General features: G+C 39.9%; 1 protein-coding gene across 1 annotated transcript; it reads right to left on the minus strand.

The window, feature by feature from the left end:
• Positions 1 to 422: 422 nt before the first annotated feature.
• LOC146474476 (uncharacterized) lies at positions 423 to 27,959 on the minus strand. The gene is made up of 14 exons (XM_085117075.1): positions 27,576 to 27,959; positions 26,676 to 26,779; positions 15,261 to 20,988; positions 14,825 to 14,981; positions 11,650 to 14,093; positions 10,972 to 11,134; positions 9,976 to 10,254; positions 8,450 to 8,838; positions 7,827 to 8,126; positions 7,252 to 7,572; positions 6,016 to 6,246; positions 4,922 to 5,243; positions 4,006 to 4,134; positions 423 to 3,209 (listed from the first exon to the last, which is right to left on the minus strand). The coding sequence occupies exons 2-14, from the start codon at positions 26,738 to 26,740 to the stop codon at positions 2,989 to 2,991; spliced, it is 10,749 nt and encodes a 3,582-aa protein (XP_084973201.1). The 5' UTR covers positions 26,741 to 26,779; positions 27,576 to 27,959; the 3' UTR covers positions 423 to 2,988.
• Between the last annotated feature and the right edge of the window lie 34 nt (positions 27,960 to 27,993).

Below are 27,993 nucleotides of genomic sequence, written 5' to 3' on the forward strand. Positions count from 1 at the left end.
AATCAGGGCTGGAGGTGACATTTGCTCATGTTCAGTTCCATTCCTTCGCTTCGTTTGGGCTTGTCCCAGGCCAGAGAAATTCCCCATACCCTATTTAAGTGTCATGAACATCAATACACACGGCGGAATATTATATTGCTACAAGATATTGACGTTGAATTGTTGGAAATAGTGTCTAGATTGTAAAACTTTTTTAAAAAGTGAAAAAAGCATTTTAGTGTTCTAAAAATTGGATATGATTCTCGCCCATTTTTCTGTGCGCCGCCATGTTGGATTTTTATCTCAAGCCTTATTGTCTGTCAGATCAAAGTTTATGACTAACCCTAAATCCTGGGTTTTGTATAAAAAGTAAAAGTTTCCACAAGATAATAATAAGATGACAAGACTAATTTAAAAAAAATTAATAAACGTTTCAGCCGATGTTCACTAAACAAGTTTTATTGAGGGCATTGTATCAATAAAGACTATAGCTAATTATTTAACATACGAGACGAAATGGATTTTCCATCTACGGATTGCCAAATAATAATTGTCCAGCCATTGACAAAAGGGTTTATTTTTTTCTTCTATCCTGGAAGTTTCCTCTTAGGTTCCTAACCTTATACCAGTGGTGTTATTCTAGTCGAATGCTAATGAATTTTGAAAGTATCCCAACGTTTCTCCCCTCTCATTATTTGTTTTTATTTCTTAAATGATTTGGATTAAAGGTGCTCTATCGCCCTTTTAGGGAGGACGTGTTCGCAAAACTTCTGAAAGTTAACCAGATCATGACTTGTGGTGATTTCTCATAATTTTCAATTAATTAACTAAAGGGCGATGCCTGTAGCCAAACTTTAACCACAAACTGGTTCATCACTATTATATTTCCAAGGAGACGCAGATCAACCATACTCTTTGCCAACCCTTGATTGTCAATGACTGTCGTTATACTAGCTAGAGACAAATAGTTCGTCTGTGACGTACATGTGTGCGCATTGCGTCTGGTGAGATCGAAGACACAAAACCACCATCGAGTTTTGTAATGCTCCTCGTAGAAATTATAAGTGTAACACAAATATAAGACTAATACAGACACAAGACGGATAATATTTCGCGACGTTTTGATGTGCATTTTGGATGGCACACTACCGAAAGTAGTTAACGTAGACACATTATCCATCTTAAGCCCTTTTTATATTACACAATCTATGAGTTGCATTGAAAACTCTGTTGGCAGTTTTGAACCTCCTAGAAAGACGCACTAAAATCGTTCACTCAAGCTAGTCCCAGACGCCAAAAAGCAAAATTCAAAAGCAGATAATATAAAAGTTTTTTTGCCCCGTTTTTAGAGGCTTAACCTGACTAAATTCTATTTTCCTATCCACCTATTGAAAAATATTGAAGAACATTGTAAAATTTTCAAAATTACAGTAGCAATTTATTAGCAATGCTCTTTATGTAGCTATCTAATGTAAAAACAGTATTTTTGTGTAACGCTTCATCAGAGAACTAATAACTAAAAAGAACTAAGTTTCGATGTAAACTGCAACCACTTTTTCAGGAGCATATAAGCAATCAAAATCACGATCTTTCCCGCCAACGTCTGATGCTTCAGCCATTGCGATAAACTCGATTGCAAAAACGTCGACACCTAAAAAGCATAAACTCTGTGAACGATAAGACCCTATGGCTTTATCGGTATAAGTGTACTAAATCTATTTGCATAATATTCTATTCTCGTGCGACAGTTGATGACCAAAATTAGTTGCACGTGGTGAATGATGGAAACTGTCCAAGCTTTCCTTAAACTGTCCAAGTTGGCCAACAAGGGCCAATTTGAGTGATATACAACTCGCGATTTGCCTAAGTTCAAATCAGTCAATGAACTTAAGCAATATTTGGTAGAAAATTATTCGGAAGAATTAATTCAGCACTGTATTTTTTATTGTAAAGAATGAGGATGGTAAATTATTGATTATTGATTATGGAAATGAGGTTATTTTTTAAACACTACCCACAAATCCGTTGGGTCTCATCGTTCACGGTTTATGCTTTTTAGGTGTCAACGTTTTTGCAATCGAGTGTATACGGAAAACATCCAGGTCGCTGTTTAGCGTTTGTTTGTTTGTTTGTTTGTTTGTGACGTACTGCCAGCTTCAGTTTCTTCAGCGACATATTTGGGGTATTAGGATAACCGTTGAATAATGGTAGTTTTTTACTTCTAAAACAACACTGACCGAAGGAAACAGTGCTTTCAATTATTTTTCAATTCTTCATGCTCTCCATAACAGAAGGCTAAAAACGGGAGGAATAACAAAATACGCCAAACTTCCCAACGCCCCTTGCTTAGAAAACATTAAGATCGTTAAAAAGCGGTAGTTCATTAATTAGAAGCAATTAGGGCTTAGGTGTCAATTGAGATACAATCAGCTGCCATTGTGTTGACTTGAAATTTTGGTCGCTCCGCTTCGGAGGATTTGTGTGATAAGCAGTAAAATTTACATAAGGTGTTAGATTCTTAGACAGAGTTAGCTAGGCAATGCGACTTCGAAAAGATTGTAATCGTTCTCAGAAGATTTGTCAGCAAACCGAAGCAGTTTTGCGAGTGTTAATTTTTTTGGCATTTTGTCTGGCCGCTTCGTTTGAACTCAGTAAAAGAGAAGTAGAGCTAGTCCTGAATTTCCAGATTTTTTTCATCCGAAAATGCTGTGTTTCCATTGATTAAAAGTTATTTTATATGGAAACGTCGTGCATTTTTGGTAATGGTTACTACTGTTACTATTGTACATGTTTAACCAAAACCCACACTGTTTGAAAACAATTGACTTTCAGTCAAAATTCTCGGGTTTTTGTAGTGCAGACGGTGTACAACTATTACTTACTGTTCAACTATATTACGCCTGACTTGAAACTGAATGCAATCTCCCAACGACATAATGAATAAGACAAGTCTGTTATGCGAGAAAATCAAATAATTCATGACATCTCCATTAGGAATGTGATACATTTTTAAGTAGACAACAACGTGACTCCAAAAACAGCTTCTATCATGTTGTAGAAGACTTTTAAATCAGAATAATCGGTGAATTCCAAGTTGTAAACACGTCTGCTTGTTATAATGGAAGCAATCTGTCCCAGGTTCCCACTCTGGTAAGCTCCCACTCTCCGCTTGCGGCCGGCATTCTTCAAGGCACTGGAGACGAATCTTCCTGGCTGCACCATGCGGAGGTCTGGTACAAGATGAAAAGAAAAGTAGATTAAAATAGCCTGAAATCAAAGCTGATAAACAAGATGTTTGTTTCGTGGAGGTTGTCATGGAGATGGCGATGAGAAATGGAAGTAGGTATTTGTAAATTCTTAGCCTTCATAATAATAATAATAATAATAATAATAATAACAATAAAATGGTAATAACTGAATAAATTTATTAAGAAGTCTATTTAGCCATAATAATAATAATAATAATAATAATAATAACTTTATTAACGTGTCAAGAAATGTAGCTGAGGGAAGAAGTCCCCTCTACTAATAGTGGACACCTAACTAAATTCTAGACTAGTAGACTAATTGGGGACAATAGTAATAAAGAATAAATAAGTGGATGAACACATAACAATAAACGTTAACTTTAGATATAATATAGATATATGTACAGTGTTAAAAATATTTATATAACAAACAAAGGTGACAGCAATTTATGGGCCTTTTAGAAATACCCTCATCAATGTATAGATCTAAAACATCAGAAAATTTGTCTTAATTAAAATTTCAGCATGCCGAGAGAGCGCGATAAGCTAGCTATATTTCCTTTGTTAGTTCACTACGTAAATTAAACGAAAGATATTACTTTAAAACATCATGTTCTGCCTAACCTCAGGAAGATAAATACCGGGAAAACACATCAAAGTGGTCTTCCAACATGGCGGACGGTAATTTAAGGGTCACGTGATAGTGCACGAACTATAGAAACTCGTTAAAAACATTCTCTAAAAATCAAATGAGCCATTACAAACTTAGCTTAGTTACCTTTGAGATCAATGATCTTCTTTATTATCTCTTTGCCGTTTGATTTTTCCTCGGCGGCCTTTGATCTTAGTTCAAGTTTCAAAGCATCTTTCTTAAAATTTAGTTCTTGAAAATGAGGTTTTTTGTTTCCTAAATGAAGGCAAAGTCAAATGAGAAAGTCATTAGAAAGAACCACGTGACAAACAGGTTATTGCAACCAGCCTCTTCTCGAGCCATCTTTGTAGACCGGGAGAATGTGACGTCACCTGTTGAGCTAATTGGGGAGACATAGCCAGGACGTCATCGACTTCAGTACCAAGACCCAGATAGGCAACTCGGCTTGCTCGATAAGCGCAATAAGGTCTGGTAACGAGGAAGTATCGCAATGACTCCTTGTACAATAACCATAAGTTAATTTTAAGTTAAAAGTTACTCCACTCGGCAGTTTGTAAAATCTTTGAAAATTCGAGTGATATTATCTATTTAATTCTGCCACATGTGACGACCTATAGAACGCAAAACATTTCAAGAATTAAAAAAGGCCAAGAAGAGAAAGATCATCTGGAGACAACGTCCTGATATCTTCTGAGACCTGTGACCCAAAGAATTGTGGGATATAGCCAGTAGATTGGCGGAGTTGGACTATTCATATCAATGATGTTTGGAGAAAATATGTCAGGCAATGAGAAAGTTAACATTTGATGGTCTTTTTTTTTCGTGACTGTTACATATGAATGAGTATTCGCTAAGTTTTTAACAGCATGATAGAATGATATTCTTATTAATTATTGGTTATACCTCGGTGTTTTGAGGTACAATCATGGCACAACTCACCACATTTCCCGGCCTTTTTTATTTCTTGTCAATTTAATTTTAATTACCAATTTTATCTAGCACATACATTTAGCCTCTGTTTTCTTATTAAGATTACTATTACCTTTCTTTGAGTGAACGAATACATTTACTCCTTTGCAGACCTTTTCCACGGCCCGCCTTTGGTTAAACGTCCACATAGGCTTTGGAAATTCTGTGAACAACTGACGGTAGTTGAATGCTAGGGCTGTTGCTAGGATACTGCCAGTCACGTGAGCATAAGGCAACTCACTCATGGAGTAATGGTCACCAGGACAAACAAGCACTGTTGTTCCTCCATCAACTAACTGATCCCATGCCTCCTCGGCGCTCCTTGATGAGGGAAGCGTGGGTGAGAAGCGCGCGTTTTGACATTTAAGGTAGATAAGTGGACCTCGGTAACGAATCTACAAATAAAAATTGTTTAGAACGTTGCACTAGAGAAATTTTACCTGTTGGAGGGGCAGTTTTTTCGTAGGGAGGGCACTGCATAAACTAGACAAAACAGCAACAGTGATTTCTATTAACTTTGCAAGAAACACTTGAACAAACAAGACCGAGTTGTAGAGTGATCTATCAGGATCAGCAATGAAGTAATAAAACAACTTCCAACATGCAAGGCATAACTTTGTCCAATGTTCGTTCAAACAAAAGTAAGCTTTGTCAGAGGCAAGACAAGCTAAGTGAAAATGGAAAGAAACGTTACAGTGTTTAAAGCAAGGTAAAGTTGTGTGCTGCATGATCAGAATTATAACGCAAACAAACAAAACAGAAACTATAAACTATAATATGAAAACAGTAAATCTGGAGACAGTTTAAGTTAGCAAAGTGGTCTGATACGACAGTGGTTTACTCAAGAAATTACAACCACTCGCGGAAAGCCAAGTCTTATCCGCACATGGCCAAAAGAAGGATTAAAGTGATCAAACGTCTTGGATATGGTCACGAGAGTAACAACTACATCAGCTTCATCACGTCTTTTTCCAATACAACTAAGGAAAGTTGTCAAAACTCCTATACTTGAACACGACCCACCAAACGAACAAAGCGATAAAAATTTGTCGGCAATTTCATGAGGTAGGTGATGTCTTCCATAACCCCCCTACCCTAGACAAGGTGGGCCTACTTCAATTAAACTTCCCTAAATGAAATTTACTGCTACGTTATTATGATCTCTACCTCTGGGGGCTGCCACTCTAGGTGGGTCCTACCGGCGACACTTTGGTCCCTAAGAAGAGATTCTCTTAGAGCGTTTAAATTGTAGCCAGGGAGCCCCTTCTCAAGGCTCTTTTTCTGTAGCTCATTTATAATCCACTCTTGATCGTGTTGCTCTCTTAGCTGTTGGTATTCTTCAGCTCCAATCTCCAGTGAATCTACTGCCATCTTTGTCAAAAAATTTTCAAATTGCATCTGCAAAAAACAGCTCTGATTTAATAATTTATTTATAACTTAGATCAGCCACTAAGTCAACTGGTTACCTTAATGGTTCGATTTCGCGCCCCTTATTTACCTTACACTCGAATTCCAACAAGCGCCGCTATACTGGTAAAGGCGTGACTTGCGCAAGACCCTTTTTCGCATAATTGCCCTTACAACATAGTCAGATTAAACCTATTCACTCTGCAATCGTATTGTACAGTTTCCATTCGAATTGTGCTCGCTTAATTTTCATGAATAATCAACGCATTGTAAAACTGTCTAAATGTGGTCATGGTACGCTCCGTATTCGTCATATCTACACAAAAGACATTCTACGATAAACGTTATGTCATGTGAAGGGGAGAAGATTGTTACAAATAAATACCATCTCCATCTTTTCTACAAATTAAACTTAGCTTTGCTATCAATATGTTGAATAGCAGAACAAGTATCCTCTTCGATCTTGTGGAAAATGGTCTGATTTTTATCCAAGTGAAGCGATTTCGAAAGATAATTTTTAATTGTTGTTCACTTGGTGTATTTACACTCCTAAATGTTTATGTCTAAAAGAAATGAGCCCCTGTCTCCGATAGGCACGCTATTGTTACGTCTCGCAACTCACATTGCAAACGGTGTAAAGTCACCTACGTCGGCGAAACAACAGCTCCTGTAACTCATGAGGTGTGGAGCACATAGCGGGTACAAGATGAGACAACGATATCCACCAGGAATATTTTGACATATATTTAAAAACCCTGAACAGTAGATAGAAATGCCTTATTTAAGCATAACATTCCCTTGAAAAATTCAATTAACGAACAAGCATCCCTGGGGACAGAAAGGCAATAAACACCTATGTCAGGTAGGCAATAAGCACTTATGTCAGACAGGCAATAAACACTTATGTCAAGCAGGCATTAAACACTTATTTCGGGCGGGCAATAAACACCTATGTCAACCAGGCCGTAAACGCCTATGAGGGTAAATTTTGCAAACCTCAGCATTCTGACGTAAATTCCCATACTCCTGTGCTGAGAAGGAAGCCAGCCTACTGCTGATAGATTGGGAATGCGGAAGCCACCGGAATGTGTCAATCATTGCCACTAACTCCACCCTTTGCTTCCGTTCCGTCAACAAGGAAGCCATTTCGTACGCGAGCAACCCTCCGTACGAGTATCCACCGAGAAAGTATGGTCCATGGCGCTGCTCCTTGCGGATTAGTTTCACGTAATGTGTAGCAAGTTCACGAACTCCACCCCAGTCCTCACTCACTGCCGTTGGGTCGGTAAAGCCAAGTGCGTAGAAAGACACTAGATCCTACAAGTAAAGAAGAAATCAACTAAGTTAATTACTTGTAAAGTTATCAATTTCACAACCCGATATGAAATAACTGTAATTCCACGTTCGGTATGATTGGGTTATTACATTTCATGACATGGAATATGTGTTAAACACTTTAAAGTGTGTAAGAAATTCTAATCACACTCTCCTACTCTTATTTTACTCTAAACCGACAGGTTCGGTAAAACACTGAATTCAGCAGCAATCAACCTCATATGTTGGGCTATTACCTGGCCTTGAAATCCGGTGGATATAGGCACCAAGCTCATAGCATAGCGGTGTGATGGATGGACACAGAAGAACTTTATAGCTGAACCCTCGGGAGTGTAGAGCGGTATAACTTCTATCTGGCTTCCAGGCCCAGATGTATGCTTACTGGCCTCTGTGTGCGCATGCTCAAGTTCCAAGTTGTCACCATTTCCACGCTGCTCATTAGGCGACTGGCAATCGCTACCTCGTTTACTCAGAGAGGCAGCGATGTCTCTCGCGAGTTTCAATGGAGTGGTATCAGGTTGCATGAAGTAGAAAACCTGCAGCAACACATTTTTTGATCAGCTCAGATTACACAAAGTGTTTCAAATGTTCGTGCTCTCTGTCTACAAACGCAGGCGCTTCTCTTAATTAAAACTTGCCAAACCTCAATCCAGCAGAAAATCTCTGGAACATTATTAACAAGATTACATACACGGATTCAGTACCGAAACAATGGGGGAATTAATTTGAATTCCTCTGTTGTCGAAAGTTTTCCCGAGGACAGTTCTACAGAAAATCAGTTTTGTCTCTTTCTGTGTGATTGATTCTGTTGTTTATCTTCGCCACGTGTATTAATATGACGGACTCAGGCAATACTTACCTCAAAAGAGACTTGCAACGCTTTTTCAATGTTTGTTTTCATATTCACTGCAGCAGAGGAGTCCACTCCGTAGCTGTACAAGCTCTTGTTTAGATCTGTCTCAGAAGGTGATGAAATTCCTGTCCATTCTGTTATTGCTACGCGAACATACTCGTTGACTAGCTCAGCTCTCTTTTTTTTATCCTTCTCCAGAATGATTCTTTGCGCCAGCGACTCTGTTGAGCTGATTGGATTGTCAAGAGTATTGATTTCCGCGGCGATGATGGACAATCGAGGTGTTTTTCCCACACCTGGATTATTCTTTAGGTATCGCGGCCAATCTGCATCAAACAGAGCGATTTGACAACGATCTGGCTCCTCAGTTAGTACTTTGGCCATATATTTGGCCCCTGTAAGAAAAAAATCACAGGAAACAGGAACTATTACGGTCCCACTTTTACTAAACTCAATTACGCTATTGGCTCTCCTTTACAGCCCAACTCAAATACAATTGAAAAAAAAACTTTAAATATCTAACCGTACATAGTTAATCGATGGTCAATGAAACCAGTGAGTAATCAGCTGGTTAGTCAATGAATATTGCAGATAATCAATTATTAATTGATGACTAGTTAGGACAATAATTTTGTGGTCTGTTGATTATTCTTCGATGTGATTGATTAGTGATGGATGTTATTTCAAATTTCTCATCGATTACCTATTGGTAATATTGTTGTCTAAAATGTCCAAGTACCCTTCACAACAGGAACAGAGGAACTTGGAGAATTTTCGAAACTGAACAACCTAGATACCAGAGCATGAAGATTTGGTTGAGAGAAGTCAGCTAACCTCAACCGACGTCAGTAGGGTTATACCAATAATGTGTGTTGTTAATTCTACTTAACTAATTGTTCATGAACCGCGCAATTTTTTTCCGAAATCAATATAAAATGAGGTAAAATAATGTGATTTGTAGCCACGTGATGACATCGATGAATGTACCCAAAGAATGAATTATCAATAATATCAACGACTAAGTCATTGATTATTACTCTTCGGTTATCGGTAATAATCAATTACTAATCAACTGTTAACCCGTGGAATACTTATCATCGACTAGTTATCAGTCAGTGATGTTGTCTATTGGTTATATATACGCCTGGATCTAAGAAGCTATCAGCAGCCCACCTTTAATGTCAAAGTTTAGAATGCGTTCGGTCTTTTTATCATTTGAATACACCAGCTACGCTGTTTTGCTGAGCTGGGTCTTCGCAATGCAGGACACATCTGCAATTCTCGTGACTCAGTTCGATTGAAACAGAAATTCAGCAAAGTAAAACTGAAGTTAGTGTGGCAGGTACTCATTCCCACCATCGCACATTTTAAGTATTTTGCTTCTTATACGCAAAAGAAAAATGAAAGTTGGCGAAAAGCCCAAAAAGGAGGTGTAGAAAGGCTAATTTTAATTAAGAGTAGGGTAAAGAGGATGTATTTGAAATTCTTATGTGTTACCTTTTTCTTTTTTTCAGTAAAGAGATCTAGCTTACCTTCTTTGGCATGTATAAAGCCCAATCCTGCCAAGGTCATCAATTTAGCAATGCGAGTCTCTCTTTCCATCACACCAGCTCCACTGATTGCTCCCCAGTTAATTGCAAGACCCGGCAGACCGAGCACTTGTCTGCGGTACTGGGCAAGAGAATCTTGGAAAGCGTTGCAGGCGCAGTATGACGATAGTCCCGGCGCACCCAAGAGCGCAACCATGGAGGAAAACATGACGAAGAAATCCAGATCCATTTCTAAACTCATTTGATGCAGCAAAAAAGATCCTAAAGGAAAAAAAATTAAGCTCTTTAGTAATACCTATTCATTGAGTAATGATTACTAAAGTGGTAACAGAGACTATTATACCAGGGGAAGAGCATTCGCGAACGAGCAACAGTGAAGGGTGTGCGACTTTCTCAGTTCAGTTTTGGCAAACTTTACTTCCCAAGGGTTTCAATGACCTCTAGCTTTTACTTCTTTGATCGAGAACAATTTTAAGATGTCACTCACAGATTCGACTCCCAGCTAATGGGAGAACTCGGATTTCCCTTTTCTTTTTCTTCGAATATGCCTGTACTGTCACCGGCTGACTAAACAATACATATCACTCACATTTATTTACCAGGGTGAAAAAATACCATCACAATTTTTTTCATTGCGCATATGCCACACATCGACATTCAAATCCTAGCAGTATGCCAGATATTTATCACGTGAACCTAGTTTAATGGCCTTAGCTCACACTAGTCTCCTGTTGCTCAGTGGCAGAGCTTCCGACCTGGTAATCGGAAGGTCATACGTTCGATTCCTATTTTCCTTTTTCCGAATGTGCCTGTGTCACTAGCTGAAAAAAGTAAAAATAGCTCTCAAAGCTTGAAAATTAATCGTAAATATCGAGTTTTGTTTGCAAATTTCACGCCACTTAGAGGATTGTTCCAAGCGAGTTTGTCACGCAACTTGAAATGGCCATACGACATACAAGCACGCAAAAACAATTTTACCTTTGATTTTGGGACCCATGACATCACTGAAACTCTCAAATGTCAGATCTTGGATGAACTCGTCTCTAAGGACCATAGCAGTGTTTACGATGCCCGCGACACTTGGAAGAGTTTGAAGCTGCTTCTTGAAAGATGACATTTGCTCCTGGTTGGATATGTCAACCTGAAAAAGGAGATACGATTTCTCGTTTTATTATTATTTTTTTATTTTTTTTTTTTTTACCAAAACGAATTCCAGCTCTGCAAGCAGGGAAAAATCGCAAAGTAAACCGCAGTTGGTGAGCCAGGGACGAACTTCAAATGGTGAACATAATTAACGCAGAACAGTTGTTCAATTGTTCAATCGTCTTGTTGAGAACGTCATCAAAAAGGGTGAGCTCAGGCTGTTAGTCTTTTTTCTTAATGTAAGGAACCTCTTCTTTACGACCCTTCTTTCTCTGCCAAATCACTTCGCGTTTCGCTCTGTTCATAGCGATACGATTTGCTCCACAATGCTCCACCGTCTCCGACCTCTTTAAAACTCACATACATAAGTGCTGAGGTGATGAAGTCTGGGCGGTAACCTGATATTTGATACCGTAGCATCTCGCGTAACCGCTGCCTCACACGCTACGGAATTTGAAAGGAGATAGACGGCGGTCTAAATAACAAATAGCCGGATAGATACACTTTACCTACCTGAAAAGTATGAATTTTAGTTCCAGTCCTCTTCTCAATCAGCCACAGCTCCTGGCGTTTGGCATCTGAAGGTTTGGAGCGGCTAAGAAGGCCTATGGTCTTTGCTCCATTGTCTGCCATCCAGCAAGCAACTTCAAATCCAAATCCTCCCAATCCACCTGCTACCAAGTAAGTCCTGTTGTCTTTCAGGCCACATTCATCAAGCCCTTGCCGAAGCACTGCAATGTCCTGAAGATGACTTTCTTCGTCAAATGTTGCAAGCGATTTAATTGATAATGAAAGGTCTGAATATTCTTCCACTTCGTGTCTTCGAGATGCTTTTCTGTCCGTTAACCCATTGGCAGCTCTGATTGATGATACTAAGTCGGCAGACTCAATTTTCATTTCCAGTAGCTGTTTAAGAACGCCTTTACCTTCCATCATTTCGAGACTCTCCAAAGTGAGTTTCGCGAATGCTAACGGAACCAGAAGAATGTCTGATATGTCATTTCTCAGGTATTCAACATTCTTGTTTGCCGGAAAAACAACGTCACCATAAAACTGAGCACTCAAAACAATAACTCTTCCTCCTTTCTTGAGGCTATGACCACTTCTATTGAGCGCATTTGGAGATGGTGGTGAGAAAAATATCACGGCATCAAACGGGTCTATGGAGTCATCCTTAAGAAGAGGGGATGACTGTCGCTTCACACTCTCCGCACCCAAACTGAAGAGAAGAGTTTTCGTGGATGTTTTGCAGGTGTCGGAAATAGTGCAAGATACCCGGTGACCCAATGTTTTTCCGAGGACTATTGCTGCAGGCCCAGGCCCAAGGTTAGCTTCATGTATCAGCAGTTTCTGATTTTGTGCACCCGATGTTGCTCTTTGAAGACCATACAAGGCTATGGACAGGCATGCAGGGATGCATGTGGCTTGTTCCTTTGTCAGACTGGCTGGCTTTAAAAATGCGTTCTTCGCGTCTATGGGAATGGAACGTCCAACACGTCCAGATTGAATAACACCACACACTTCGTCTCCAATCCGTAAATTATGCTGGCTCTTTTCGGGTAGATGAGTCACGTTTCCAGATACAAAGACACATCCGTTTGGTTTGGATAATTCATGCAGGGATTCTGAAAGGTTCCAGCAATAGTGGACATCTATCAAGACCTCCGAGTGTGATGGCCTTGAACAACTCCGTTCGCGCAGACACAGTGTTCTTGATGATGGTATAGTTGACAGGTAAAGTGATCCAATTTTCTTGTGGCCATCTTTGACTGTTAATGCAGATTTCTTCTGGTGTGGAGTGGACCTCAAAAGGCGATTTGTGAATCGTTTTCCACCTTGAAAGGCCACCTCGTCCTCAATGCTGTCACATAGGATCTCACTAACCAAGGAATCTAATTCCTGTTGATCCTCTTTATTGCACAGATCAACAGCTGTAACCCTAATATTGAATAGTTCATGGTCTGTGGTTCGCCTTAGTCCCCACGCTGTAGACCCCCAGGGAAAGGATGTCATCTTGAGAGAATTTCCATAGTCATGCAACAGCTGTGTACACTCAGTAACGAGGAAAAGACGAGAATCGATTGACTTTTTTTCCACTAACTGCCTCAGCAGGAAGGCGGAACTTCTGAAGACAAGGTGTTGTGCTTTTTCAATAACTTCGAATTTGTCCGGAAGAAGTGAAGCTTCCAGAGGCCAAAGGTTGATAACCCTCAATTTGGATAAATTGTGCATTGGTACGTCTGAAAGGACTGCTAGTATTGCGTTCTCGGCATCTTCGTTAAAACAGCTACCATCTGGTGGATTAACGGTGATGACATTGACTTCCGCGGAATGAAGTCTTGCGACTAAATTGTCCGAGAAGCTGGATGAGTCTTGCAGTACTATACAAGTCAGATGTGTGGTGCTTTCACGTTGGCCCTTCAACTCTTCTTCCTTCCAACGGACTTCATATGCAAGTTCATCAAAGGCAAGTTGTCGCCGCGCTGAGCTTGTTAACTCTGAAACTCGAAAGTCATTCATTGTCAGCAAAACGCTGCCGGATGAACTCATGAGTGTGACGTCAAATCTTCCAAACTCAGTCGCATCTGAGACGACGTGGCAGTACAACTGACTGGTCGTTGGCACATCATACAGGATAATGCTTTTGAAACCAATGGGCACAATGGGTTTGTCAACAGTTAAGAAGCTAGCCAAGGGAACGAAACAAGATTGAAGACAGGCGTCTAATATGGATGGATGGACAATGTAACTTACAGTTTCTTCTTTAATGGTGTCTGACTCACTGATGTCAACTAGGCAAAGTCCCTCGTTATTACGTTTCCATATCGCTTTGATGATGGAGAACGTAGGTCCGTACTTGAACCCACACTTCTCTGTTATTTCTTTGAACTGTTCCATCGGCATTTTTGTCATGGATGTTATGAGCTCATTTACAACTGGGCCGACTTCAGTGGAAGCTAAAAATACAGAAAAGCAGTAATTACTTACATTTTAAGGTTTATGTTATTATTATGTCACAATCTCGTAAAAAAGATTCCAACTGGTTATTTGCAAGTACGTCTCAGAGTATTACGTTGAATTGTTTTAGAGGAGTGCGTGCCTTAGATATCATACCATCAAAACTTTTTAGCACTTTTCAATAGCTATACAAGAATTTTAGAAATAAAAAGCGATACAATACATTTCAACAAGTTGAGGAAGGCGTCCTATGTTTTCTTATCGGAAATTGCTTTATAATATCTCCTCTAAAGTTTAAAATTTGAATAAAACTAGTCTTAACAGATTTTAAGTGATAAATATTTTTTCGTTTACAGTAAACGTTTTTATGTTATCTTATCTAGATTAGAACGTTTTGTCTAGTTCATTAGTTTAATCAATTTTGAAGTTTAATTAATAAGTCATGATCCGCAAACGTGAGCGATTATTATCCATTCATTTTCTTAACTTCTATCTAAATTACAGAGAATTATTTTTTCATGACACCGAAGTAAAAACTTAATTTTTAATTTCCCTCTTCCTGTACTTAAATCTTAAAATTTTACAGGAAGGGCCAGTTGCAACGATTTTAGATAGGAGTACCAGCCTATCGTGGCCATTCAAGAGAATTCGCCACTTCTATATTTCAGCCGAACGCCTTCATTCATAATGACTGAAAATGAACAATAGGGAAGTTCCAATGAGACAGTACCTTCCTTCCTGAAATTTTCGTGTTTCTGCAAAAGATCCACAAAAATACTTCCAGTGCTTAGTTTCAACTCAGAATTGTCATCCTGTACACTTGTAATTTGAAACTGGGCCTTGTCAATGCTGTCCGACTTCAGAAGACGCAGTCGTAAAGACCGCACCTGAAATACCAGTGGACCAATAAAAATAAATTAGCCAAAAAGCAACCCTGTAAACACATTCCAGAAGAAGGAACAAAGGGTTTATACTCAAAGCCTATATATGTCGGTTCTGACGTGGAAGTGATTCAACAATAAAGCAACATATGAAAGAGGAGTAAAAACCTATATAATAAAGAGTAAGGACGCTTCTTTCCTGCTCTAAAGGCTACTCGGGCATACTAAAATGAACAAACCGCCCTAATTGATTATTGAGCAAACTGTGTACTGAACATTATTTACCTTTGTTTCGGGCAGTGTCAAAAGGCTCAACAGTTTCACATCACTTAGTTCTAGGCCGGCAACGTCCACGAACTTGTCCCTCACCATCGCAAAGGCCATTTCTAGGTACGCAGCTCCTGCCATCACGGCACCACCTTGAATAAGAGCATGATCCTTGATATGTGGAAAACGGTGGAGGTCAATTTCAGTTTCCCAACAATGCAGGCCTGAATACAATTCAGTCATCCTTGTCTTTTCCAAAAACGGATGGGTTTTGCTGGTTGTGCGTTTGTCACCAATTAAAATTGGTATTGTGGTTTGGGGTGGCGATTCCCTGTACCAAAAGCTGTTTTGCATCCATGGATAAGTGACGGAACGAACAAACTTGGCCGATTGATTGTTCTGCACACATGCCCACTCTATGGGAAATCCCTGCGTATATAATTTGCACACGGTGTTCAGGAGAAACGTCCTGTGCTGGTCACTGACAGGTATTCTTTTACTTGGAAGAGTTGCGAAGACAACTGGCACTGCCCCGTCTTGAAGTTTTTCTTGCATAGCGATCTGTTTAACGTAGTGGGATAAAATCGGCTGCATGCTTATCTCTATGATCTGCTTGTAGCCGTCCTTCAGAAGATGCTTCACTGCAGGGAAGAACTGGACTGGACAGCGAATGTTTCGCCACCAGTAATCGCGGTCCAACTGTTCACCAGAGATGACTTCACCTTCCACAGTAGAATACATTGGAATCTTCGACAGCTGAGGTTTCAACTTCATCTGCTTCGTTGCGGCTTGAAAAGGCTTCCTAATACATTCCATGTGTGAACTGTGAAATGCACGTCTTGTATCCAGAATGCGCCAGAAAGTCTGATTGGAGTGGATGGCTAAATGTTTTCCGAGTTCTTCGATTGACTGGGAATCGCCAGCCACCGTTACACTATTTGCATCATTTACTGCGGCGATGCTAAGCGAGGAGTTTAACTTCAGTTCTGTCATCAGAGACCTGGCGCTTTCTTCTGACATGCCCAGTGCAGCCATACCGCCGTTATAGGGACATTGATCTTGCAAAGTAGAGCGAGTCAATACCAGCTGAACAGCTTCCTTGAGGGTAATAATCCCAGCTATACAAGCGGCTGCAAATTCTCCCAGACTGTGGCCAGCAACGGCGGAGGGATGGATTTTCCAAGACATCAGAAGTTGTGCAGTTGCATATTGTATAGCAAACGTCGCCGGTTGAGCAATGGAAGTTTCTGAGATCCTTGATTTGCCTTCTGTAACCATGAGCTCATCCATAAGTGACCAAGGCTTCCCCAAGTTTCGCACTAACTTACTGACGGTTATAATGGCCTCTTTAAAAACAGGCTCAGTTTCAATAAGTTGCCTCCCCATGGCATACCACTGGGACCCCTGTCCACCGAACATGAAAACTACTCTTGGGTCGGAGGACCTCACTTCGCCATGGGAAACCAGTTTTTCCACCCCAGTGGAATTATCAGCGTACTGTGTTAGGTACTCGGATGCCTCAGAAACAGTTCCGAAGGGAAGTGCCAGGCGATGTAGGAATTGACTGCGGCGTTCGTTCAAAGAATAGCATAAATCTTCTACGAAGGTCTTATCCACATTCTCGCGTTTGTCTTTAAGCCATTCGGAGTAAAGCTTTGCCATCCGCTTCAGAGCTTCTTGTGAACGGGCAGACATAGTGAGAACATGATTTAGACGTGGAGCCTTGTCTTCTTCAGAACGTTGCTGTGATGAAACTTCCTTACAGATAGCGTGTACATTAGAACCACCGAAACCAAAGGAGTTCACAGCAGCTATACGTGGTTTCTCATTTTCTGTGATCCAAGGCTCGTTGCTTTGTTGAACGACAAGTCCTCTCTCTTCTAATTTCAGCTTGGGATTCAATACATGCACGTTGACAGTTGGGACAAATCTCTTCTTTTTAATCATCAAAGCGACTTTGATAAGTCCAGCCAGCCCAGAAGTAGATTCCGTGTGATTTAGGTTTGACTTCACAGATCCAATTCGTAGCTTTCGTATGGGGTTTTTAGTTCTTCTGGTGTAAGTGTCTGCTATTGAAGCAACCTCTATCACGTCTCCAATGGCAGTACCAGTTCCGTGTGCCTCAAAGTAATCCACGTCTTCTACACTCACGCCTGACTGCTCGAGAACCATTCTTGATAGTTCAGCTTGTATCTTTGCACTTGGAGCCGTTATTGGCACAGCATTTTTACCATCGCTGTTCATACCACAGCCAATTATGTGGCAATATTCGTCGTCTTTGTCACTCAAAGCTGCATCGGAAAGCTTAAGAATGACAGCTGCAAATCCTTCTCCCCTTCCATAGCCATTTCCAGAAGCATCAAAGCTCTTTGAGCGCCCATCAGGTGCCAAAAGACCAGCCATGCTAGAAACCATTTGCACGCAATAGTTAATGACAATGTTGGGTGCGCAAACAATGGCTACATTGCAGTCTCCGTTGTGCAAGTTATCGCATGCAAGTTTGAGTGCAGTCAAAGATGAAGAGCATGCAGTATCAACTGCAATGCTTGGTCCTGTTAGGTTTAGACAAAAGGAGACTCTGTTGGCGAGAATTGATCCTGCCATTCCTGTTGATGAAAATTTGTCGATTCTCTGATAATTTGATGGGTCTGATACCAGATGATTTCCGTACTCTAGAGTCATTACACCGACAAAAACCCCTGTTTTGCACTTCTGAAGATCCTCGAGCCTCATTCCAGCGTCCTCAATGGCCTCATACACGACCTCAAGGAGAATTCTTTGTTGAGGATCCATCCCACGAGCCTCCTGACTAGATATACCAAAGAAACTGTTGTCAAAAGTTTGGATTTCTTCCAGGTAGGACCCATTAACTGCACAGTGGCGTCCACTAACGAAGCGCTTGGGGTGATAATACTTAAAGAAAGTCTCATGCAAACCCGCTCTGTTCTGGGGAAATGCTCTGATCGAACTCTTCCCCTGTTCAAGTAAATTCCAAAACATATCCTTGCTGTTGGCTCCAGGAAACCTGCAACTGATGCCAATGATAGATAGTGCAGGTCGCTTTGACTTGACCTGTCGTTGTGGTGCGTCGCAATCTGGTACTTTAAGGTACTTTTCCTGCATTCCTTTCTTAACATTAAGCAGTCTGTTCAATTCATCCTCAGCATAAAATTTGTCAATAACGTCGAAGAATAACGTGACAACAGGCGGGAAAATTACGAAAGCATGAATAAGTCCAAGGGCAAACACCAGAGGGACGAGTTGGAAGAAAATATCTTGGAGACTTGGATAAATAAACCCTAGTGATAAGGATCCAGATATCTCCAGTAATGCTGCTGCTATTACGGGCCCCGAAACAGCGTAAAAAGTTTCAATTGTGCGCTGGGCGATCTTCTGCTTTCCTGAAAATGTGAACGAATAGGCCATTTGAAGGCTAAAATTGAGGGCCAAGACAACTGAAAAGACCAAGGAGATAAAGGAAATGGGATTGAGGTGAATTCTGCAGGCCTCCATAATGCTCACTGTCTCAAAAACAAGTAGGTCAAATGTTACTGCTAGGTAAGCACTAATCCAAAAACTTGAGCTTGAGAGCAAACAAAATACAAACACAACAACGGAGGCAGTAACAAGAACAAAAACTGCCTCTTTCTTCAACAAAAACAGATCATCAATTTCAACAAATTTCTCAGAGACCGGTGCAGCCTTCAATGAAGATGGCGTGGATAACTTCTCTCTTAGTTTCTCTAATGCTCGCCTATCCCCTTTAAAGTGGTTGTGCAGTACCATATGTAGACGGATACGAGATGCCATTAGTCGGAAATGATAGTCTTCAAAACGTACGTCTCGTTGATAATAGACGCTGGAGGGTTGATTAAGAAAACTTTTCAAGCACAGGTAGAATTCTGAATTCAAGCAGCTAGTGTTCTGTTGCTTTGCCCAAAGTAGTAAAGCAACCATCCAACACGATGATTTTCTGTGACTATAGGAAGCCTCCCCTAGAGTTCTACAAATGGTGATGATTTCATTCTGCACGGTTTGGTGTGAGTATTCAACCTTCTCAGAGAAAACGATGCTCACGTCGGTTTCGTTTCCAAAAAAATTTTCTTGGGCTTCATTAAACTTTCTAAAGTTGTCATCTCGCTGATAAAGGTTTTGAGTGGTTCCCGCTCTCCCTCCAGATCGTGAGACAGAAAGCACACACAAACTGACTATGCCAGCCAGAATTATGACTGCAATGACTTTACCAGCAAGTGACATTAGCATCTTAACAACGCTTTCCCGAAAGGTTCGAAGTGTAACTTGTAGTTGTTGTATGGGTCCTCCGCCGAAGCTTGTAACGCTAACGAATGGTGATCGTCTACTACAGGAATGCAAACACAAAGTTTTAGCTGACTGACTCTTTAAGGACGATACCAAAGTGACCGTTATCATGACAGATGCAACCGAAACAAGAACATAAGCTACCAGTGCCACGAGGAAGAACCTTGAAATCACTTCAAACGAAGACTTGATTACAATTCCTAAAAGAATTGTTCCGCACAATGATGACAATACGTGGACGATCCCCGCTCTAGTAACGCAGCTGCTGACTCGATGTTCAAGCGATTTTATTTCCTTTTGCCGCTCCCATTCTCCTAAGAAGAGAATTACGTCTGACGCTACCTTTCCCAATAGCAGAAACGGAATGAACAACGTAGTTGGAGAAAGGGAAATACTTGCCATTGAAACAATACCAGCAAAACACAGCAGGGGTGACAGAACAGACGAGAATAAAAGAAAGACGGTTGTAAGGCAATTAAGAATTGTAGAAGAAAAATAGGTAACAGCAAACGCTAATGCAATCATTGCAAGTGCTGATAAATAAGGCAATTTCAGCTCCAGTTTCAGGACGTTTTGCAAAACGTCTGTTTCTGCTTTTCCAGTCTTAAAGGAGAGCGATGCACATTTTAAGCGGTGGCGTATTGACAAGACGAGACGCTCAAAAGATCTTTCAAAGCTAACGACTTCCTGGTCTTCTTCGTCGGTGGTTGCCTTTCTGAGAAAGTAAACGATTCGAAGAGCATCAGCCCGGGCCGTTAAAGGATCTGTTTTGTTTTCTACTCGAAAATTACTGATCATCTCCCGAAAAGAAGATTGACCAGTTTCACTACCTGGCAACGCTCTGGTAATTGTCGATTTTTTAACCAGAATAGAAGAAAGGTTGCTCAGATGTTCAAAGTGATCGCCAGCGAACTCCAAAGGGCTGCTGATAACACAGTCTTGCTTGACCGACGTTTTGCTGGTGTTTTGTGGAACCTGTTGCCTAAAACATAACTTTTGGTAACCGCTGATGTTCAAAACAGCCTTGTGTACGAAAATTGCGTCTTTCAAACAATCTCCAGTTAAGATATTTTGGCCATGTTTAGCAGTCATTATGATTTGTTCCCGCCTTGCTTCAAGTAGTGGGAAGAATTGCGCTGCATGGCTTAAGTCTTGCCTGGACTGGCTATCAATCACGGTGAAATGTTCAACCGAAGGCTTTTCGATACTAACACGACTCAGTCCCAGACAGCATGTAACAACAACAATAAGAGAAGCTATTAAGATAGCCGATGGTCTTCGAGCTAGAAAAAAGCCGAATTTCTCGAACAAGCTTTCGTAGCCAAAAAGGATTCTGTAGCTAATTCCCATTCGTAATTCATTGATAGTAGTGATAACTCCGCAGCCAAAGTAACGCTTCTGTTGTGTTGTATGGCAATCAAAAGACCTGCGTGTGAAAACAGAGGCGATGTTATGAATCAGGAACGAAACTCTTAAGGTGAGCTCGCTAGATCTCTCTGCTCAAACGATTTCTACTCCACTCCAGGTATTCCATTTATTTTCTAGCGTGTTTTGACTTCGATTCAATTCGTTTATTTTGCCACTAACCAAAAAATACAACATAAATACATTATAGACGACACACAATATTCTTACTATTACAATGTTCATACTTAACTATTTACAATATTAAATGTGTTAAAGGCTAGGAAGCCTATATAGAAGCCGGGGGCTTATTAACTAAAGGCTTCCTAGAACTATAGGATAAACCATAGAAGTTAAGGGTACTGATTGAAAATTCCAATTAATTTTTTTTAAAAGAAGAAAAAAAAAAAGAAAGAAAGAAAAAAAGAAAAGGTAAAGAAATGCGTGCGTAGTTTAACTAAGAGTCAATTTAACTTAGAAAGAAGGAATTTAAGTCTTTTGCCAAACAAACTGATACTTTCACTGTTTTGAATTTCACGACTTAGCGAGTTGAAAAACGTAGGACTTTGAAACCGAATTGAGAATTTTCGAAGATTAGTTCGACAATAAGGTATATAGAAAAGGTTGGAATTCCTTGTTTTATAAGAATGTATTTGGCTTGCAATAGTAAACATATCACGAAAATAATTTGGAAGTAAGCTTCTTTTAAAAAGATTCATAAATTTACCTATTTGGTATAAATAAATGTCAGAGAATTTTAAAATCTCCTGTTCTTTAAAAAGAACACCGGTATGAGCATCAAAAGAAACTTTTGATATTATTCTGGTTATCTTCTTTTGCAGAACAATAATGCGATTTAAATGAGACTGATATGTCGATCCCCACACAGAAACACAAATTAAGTAAGAGTAAACTAGACTATAGTACAAGGAACGTAAGGAGGTTTTGGGGAGGCAAAAACTAGACTTATAAATAATACGTATTGATTTTGATATTTTTCTAGAAACACTAAGAATGTGAGGCTACCATGACAAATGCTCATCGTTCAATTGTTTGCAGATCGACACGAAATTATGATGCTATGATCATCAAGGGAAAAGACAAAAACCACGAACACCCTAGAGTTGGGGGGTGGGTTGGAGGCCGGAGCTGTTGCTCTCGTGCGCTAGCTTTACTCACCCACTCTCTCGCATATAACAGTTTCACAATCAAGAACAATAATGGACACGAGACTGTTTTCAAATAAAGTGGTATCATTTTCTTTGTCATTGCCGGACAATGCTTGACGTGACGTTCTTAAGACCTCCTTTTTACATTTTTACACTTGATGTAAGCATAAATTTGATGGAAAGCTATGGGGGGTCGTAGGCATCCTAATGCGCCATTCACATCAACTAAGCATGTTTAGTTAAACAAGGTTAAGAAATGAAAAATAGTGGCAGAATAGTGAAAGACTGATTTTTACAGGATTTCAAGTAAGGTACACTTCCTTTTTTAAATTTGAAATAAAAAAAATTATGTAGAAAACAATCGCAAACCATGCTTAACCAAACAGCTTTTAAACGTGTATTAGCCTTGGTGTGAAGGCGGAATAAGATAACTTTCTAGCTTAATAGCTATTTTCCACTGTCCTGCCTCAAACAGCTGGTAAAATAGGCACATAGAGATGGAGAGCGTGCTAAGCAACTTCACACACGTTCAGTGAAACGAGGTTGTAACAAGGGATAGATAAGTTCCGCTTTACATAGAAAAGTTCAGCCTTATAGAAAGAAGTATATCCCATTTGAAATCCTAACCGGCTTTCGACCGACCAACCCAACATAGAGGCCGTTTAAGCCAACCTTGTGTTCATTTTTGTCTTCAGTCGACTCTCTTCAGTCTGATATGTTATGATCACTTACACATATTTCAGATAGTTAGCACCCAAGATGAACAGTTGAGCTAGACTGTTTGTAGTCCCCTTCTCGCGTGATTGTTGAGTCGAAATGCCGCCATCTTGGCTTTTAATGGCGAGCGTGACTTGGGGAGAGCGGCAAAAACGCAGGTTGTATAGCGTGGAGAGGACCGGCGGACCCTATTTTTTTCGCCTTTCTCCCACCATTCCCGGCTTCCTCGGTCACCCACGGTCGTCATTACAGACCAAGACGGCGGTAATTTGATTTAAGCATTCGATCTCGACAAGCACACACAAAAAAAAGGAGACGGTTAACAGTTTAGAGTAGACCTTGGAGGCCTCAACGTACTCAACGAGCAACAAGACAAGTGATTCCTAGTATCACTACAATATTCTTTGATCCCTGGGATTGATATCTTTAATTATTCTACCATCTAAGATCATGTTTCAAAGTTATGGAAGGTACAGAGATGATAGATCAGAGAATTAATGTTGCAGTGTATGCTAAAGTACCAAGGCGAACTTATGAAATTCCCACTGAGAGTTAGCCCTAGTAAGGAAATGGGAGATCGCACGAAGCAAAGAAAAAATTTTGATCGTCTGTTGCTCTACCGACTGAGCTACGAGGCCAGACCGGAGCAAGACGTGGGTGATTATGGTGGTAATTGCGGCAATGTGAATGTGAAGGGTACAATTGAATGCTTTTCCGCTAGCACTTAGCGGATACAAAGGATAGATCAGAGAATTAACTCTGCAGTGTATGCTAAAGTGCTAAAGTAAACCAAAGAACATAGAGATTGGGACGAGTTGGTTATCAACAATCAATCAACAGTGGTCGTCGTTAGAAATAAGACAAGTTGGAAAAATGTTATGCTGAGGACCTAATTAAGTGAAATTTTAAGCCCAATCTGTCCAGAATTTCATTGTTGCCAATCGGAAGATTATGGATTAGAAGGCTTAAGATGCTGTTGTTTAGTATGTGAGGGTAGAATATGAATCAGGAGGAGAATTCTGGATAGTACTTTCAAAGACAAGAGTTGGTCCTTTGACTAAACAAAGCGTCTCTCGCTTGCAATTGCAAACACGTATTGCTCTAAATTACTGAGGATGTGAGTCAAGCTTAAGAAAACGTTGTGAGAGTTGACGATGTATTCAACTATACATCCTTTGTGGTTGATCCTAAACACCAAGTTGTCATTAGAAACGATTCCTTTGAAATAATTGGAAATACAACACCTATGCAATGCCTGCCCCCCGACAGAAAACCAAGCTGACATGGCATCGAAGGGAATCAAGGCTATTGTACAGAAACGACTTTGTGAGAATCATGAGCAAGCTGAGAGCATGCAAGATCCTGAACAGAAACAGTCAGAGTGTTGATAGATAAAGCCAACTCTAAGACCGTATCAAGACGAGGAATGTGTACCGACAATATCAAAAAGAAACGTTTTATCATCATTAGCTTATGATGCAAGTTCTCCGATACTTTTACCAAGAGATTATTATAGTGGATACCATAGGATCTTGGCATTGGTTCCGTTACATTCCAAGTCATGGTTTGTTAAGGGCATAAAATGCAACTATGCAAAAAAGTTGAAGGTTAACCGTATGGAACATGAACTCACCGCTCAGTTACAGGAAGTTTGATAATCAGACGAGTCTGCATTCTCACGTTCCTCAGCCTATTTATGTTAAGGATGTGTACAATATGAGTGGTAACATGAATCAGGTATACACCGTGCCATACACGTGTATTTTGAGTCGTCAGTGACATTCATCTATGCCTTGTTCCGAAATTGAGAAGTGGAAGTAGGTTTATTTGAATATTTATTGAATCAGTAGCAATCTAATTTTATCTAGTTCTAGAAATTTTAAAATATTTTGCAAGTTTTTAGTTAGGAAAATTGCTTTGTACAGGGTTAACCTCACGATTTCCCTTTTCAGGATGTTTTTTTTTGTATTGTGTTGTAGCCTCCTGAATAAAATGTTCATTCTTGATGGTGGGTTGATTGTGTGATAAACTTGACATTAGCAATTAATTGGGGCGGATGTTCTGAATGTCTTATAAGAGCAACAAAGAGCTCTCTGAAGAGGAAAAGCACGAGTCAGCGCACACAAGAAACTACTAGCTCTTGCCCCGAAAAATGGAGCGAATTGGGTTCACGACGTACAGTAACTTACTTAGCATAAAGTGCTACGACAGCTTTGGAGTATGGGGGTTATCAAAACTCTCATTATGGGATGAAGAGGATATCACAGAGGAGCTGCTTTGAAATGCCGAGTGGATATAAAGTTATTGAGGTACCGAGCCTCCCCAAGGAGAACATACCCACAAGTGCGGTAACAACGTAACAGGAACACCAGTTTCAAAAAAACCTTTGTAGAGAATGCAGAATAGGAGCGTGACAATAAACATTGGAGACTTTGACCTTTTCACTCGCCAACAGTGTAATTAATTTGAGTTGTCACTTAAGTTGATTGACCTGCTCAGTCAAAGATGGGGTGCTTGAGAAATTAATGATGCTCATCGTTAGACCTACCAAGAAATGACCCCAACAGGCCTGGCGGCATGAGACAATCAATGACAGATCATTTCATCAAGTTTTGTGCCGTGAAGCAGTAGGTATAATTCAGATAATTAACTCTGCAGAAAGGAAACTACTTAAATTTCGGCACAGAAAATCACTTCTAAAATCGGGGATAAAAGAAAAGAAAAGAAAAGAAAACGCGGTTGTTACCGTCTAAACAGAAAATAAAAGCGACCCTAAGTTTGTAGGTAAGTATAAACAGCACACGCTTACGGGTTTCTGCTCACAACCTCAACTCATTGCTACCAATTTTGAGAATGTCAAAGGTTTTCAAAAAGTCCCAAGGAGAAAAGTGCAGTTATGTTGGTCCCGATGGTGATGGATGCTCAAACGCGAAATAACTAATTAAAAATGACTTTTTAAAATGTGTCATGTGACTTTTTTCAAGCATCTTTCCTGTGGGATCATTTCCCCAGACATCCAGAAGGTAAGTAAGTAGAATGTCCTCGGCCGCTTCGGACGGATTAATAAACAGCAAAATGGCGAGTTAGAATGTGTCCTTTAAGTTTCCTGGTGGCAGAGGTGACGGTGGGTTTTGCTTCTGGTGTCACGGTTTCACCTGAAACTTTTGTTTTATTACGTCGTCGAAATACAATAAATGATCGAAGCAGAGGTTACAATCAACGATCGCGCCAACATAGACAACTAAGACCGCAAAAATGAGGTCAAAGTTAAACTATGATATGGAACATCTTATTACAACAAATTTCACCACACTTAATGTCATAGGCTGGGCGGATATACGCAAGGTTTCGTAGGGCTATTGTCCTATAGGGAAAATGTCGAAAATACCACAAAATAAAGTCATTAAAAGCTCTTGCAGACTACAATACATTTTTTGGTCATAAGTCAACTCTTGTAGCAAAAGAAATTAAGAGAGCTATTCGGTGCATACAATATATTAAGGAGCTTCCTTCCTGTATTGCAGTGTTAAACGGCGTACCGATTTATTGTCCCGATTAGAGGATTCAATCGCATGAGCCAATTTACATGTTACAATTTGGTTTAGCACGGGGTGAAAGTCTGCCTTATTAAAAAACTTTATAGTGCTGCCACAGATCTGAATAAATCGGGCCCCTTTTCATCCACTCGCTCTTTTCCTTTGTGAAATTGAACCAAATAGACCCGATTAATCGGTATATGTAACCAGTTGAGTGCTACGGCGCAAAGTAATTGCTTCTAGTGCTTTGCATGCGTGCATACCATAGTCATAGTAAAGGTACTCACCTCGTTTCACTTGAACTTTCATTGGTCTCTAACTCAATGATGTCATCCATGTTGGATGTGCTCATCTGGCCCCAGAACAAAGATTTTCAACTTATTCGTCAGTCCTGTGCAGAAAACGATAAGTTAAATAAAGCATTCTGTTTCCAAATGTCACTAACATCGGCGTTGAAATTAAATTTCAGGCGAAGAGGGCATGCAGTAAGTTAATAATATTGCCTTGCAAGTAGAAATATAATTTAATGTAGAGTTCAGTCATAAACTGTGTTTAAGATAAGTTACATTATGAAGTAATGGACCCGTGTTTATTTATTTATTTATTCATCCATTTATTTCACCACAACAATAAAAATTTGCGTTGTTCCACAAATTCTATCTTCTATGAATAGAACGTGATGTTTTATGGGTTGGCCTATTTCCCACGTCCATTCAATAAAAGCAAAACCTGATACAGGAACGGGAAAAGGTAATTCTGAGCTATCCAATGAAGGTATTACAGCCTCAAAATAATGGTCAAATAAACGTGATAACTGAAGTCCGTGAGCCCGAAGTAAAATAAACTTTTAACCCCTTCCAACTGCATTTGGATTGTATGGTTAGAAAGTAGTAGTGGGAGAAATCCGAGGAAAATGTATTTTTGAGTCCGAGATTTTAACTTTTTTTTCTTTGCTACTAAAAACAGCTGCAATTCGGGAGAAGACGGGAAAAAACAGGCATTTTCTTTGATCCTACTAGCAAAGAGTAACTCTAAGAAAACATTAATGGTAGTCTGAAATTTGAATGAAAAAAAAAATAACCAAGAGGAAAATAATTTTAAACTCTGGACACTGCTACCGAGATCGGTTTGCATCGTTTCTTCGCGTTTGTTAAAGCGTAAAAAGAAAAAGAAAGCTTACAACTCACCCTGCCTGATAATTCCTGAAATACTAAGAGTGCAAATCGTGCCGGGTTGGACTGCACATTTGTTTTTTTCTTCTAGACATGCTCTCACCAAGCGTTGCTCTCAACTGTGTGTAAGGCAATGAAAACTTTTTCTTTTCAGTGGCTTGTTCAGTGACGTGTACCGTGAAAGTTATGAAGGAAGTTTTAGTTGGTTAGTTTGTTTGTTTGTTGCTGAAGCAGTTTCATTGACAAGAGAATATAAACAATTATCACAATTAAGTAAACAAATGGCCGTAAGTAATATTTCTATCCATTTCTCAACCATTTTATGCATTTTTGCATATGTTACACCATAATCTTTTCAGTTTGGTGAAGTAAAATCAATATTACTTCAAAGTTATAACGACAGAAACTCATAAGCAGGGAAATAATGCTGAGA

This window comes from Pavona decussata, unplaced genomic scaffold, assembly GCF_977016875.1.
Source record: "Pavona decussata unplaced genomic scaffold, jaPavDecu1.1 SCAFFOLD_89, whole genome shotgun sequence".
NCBI classification, from domain to species: Eukaryota; Metazoa; Cnidaria; class Anthozoa; order Scleractinia; family Agariciidae; genus Pavona; species Pavona decussata.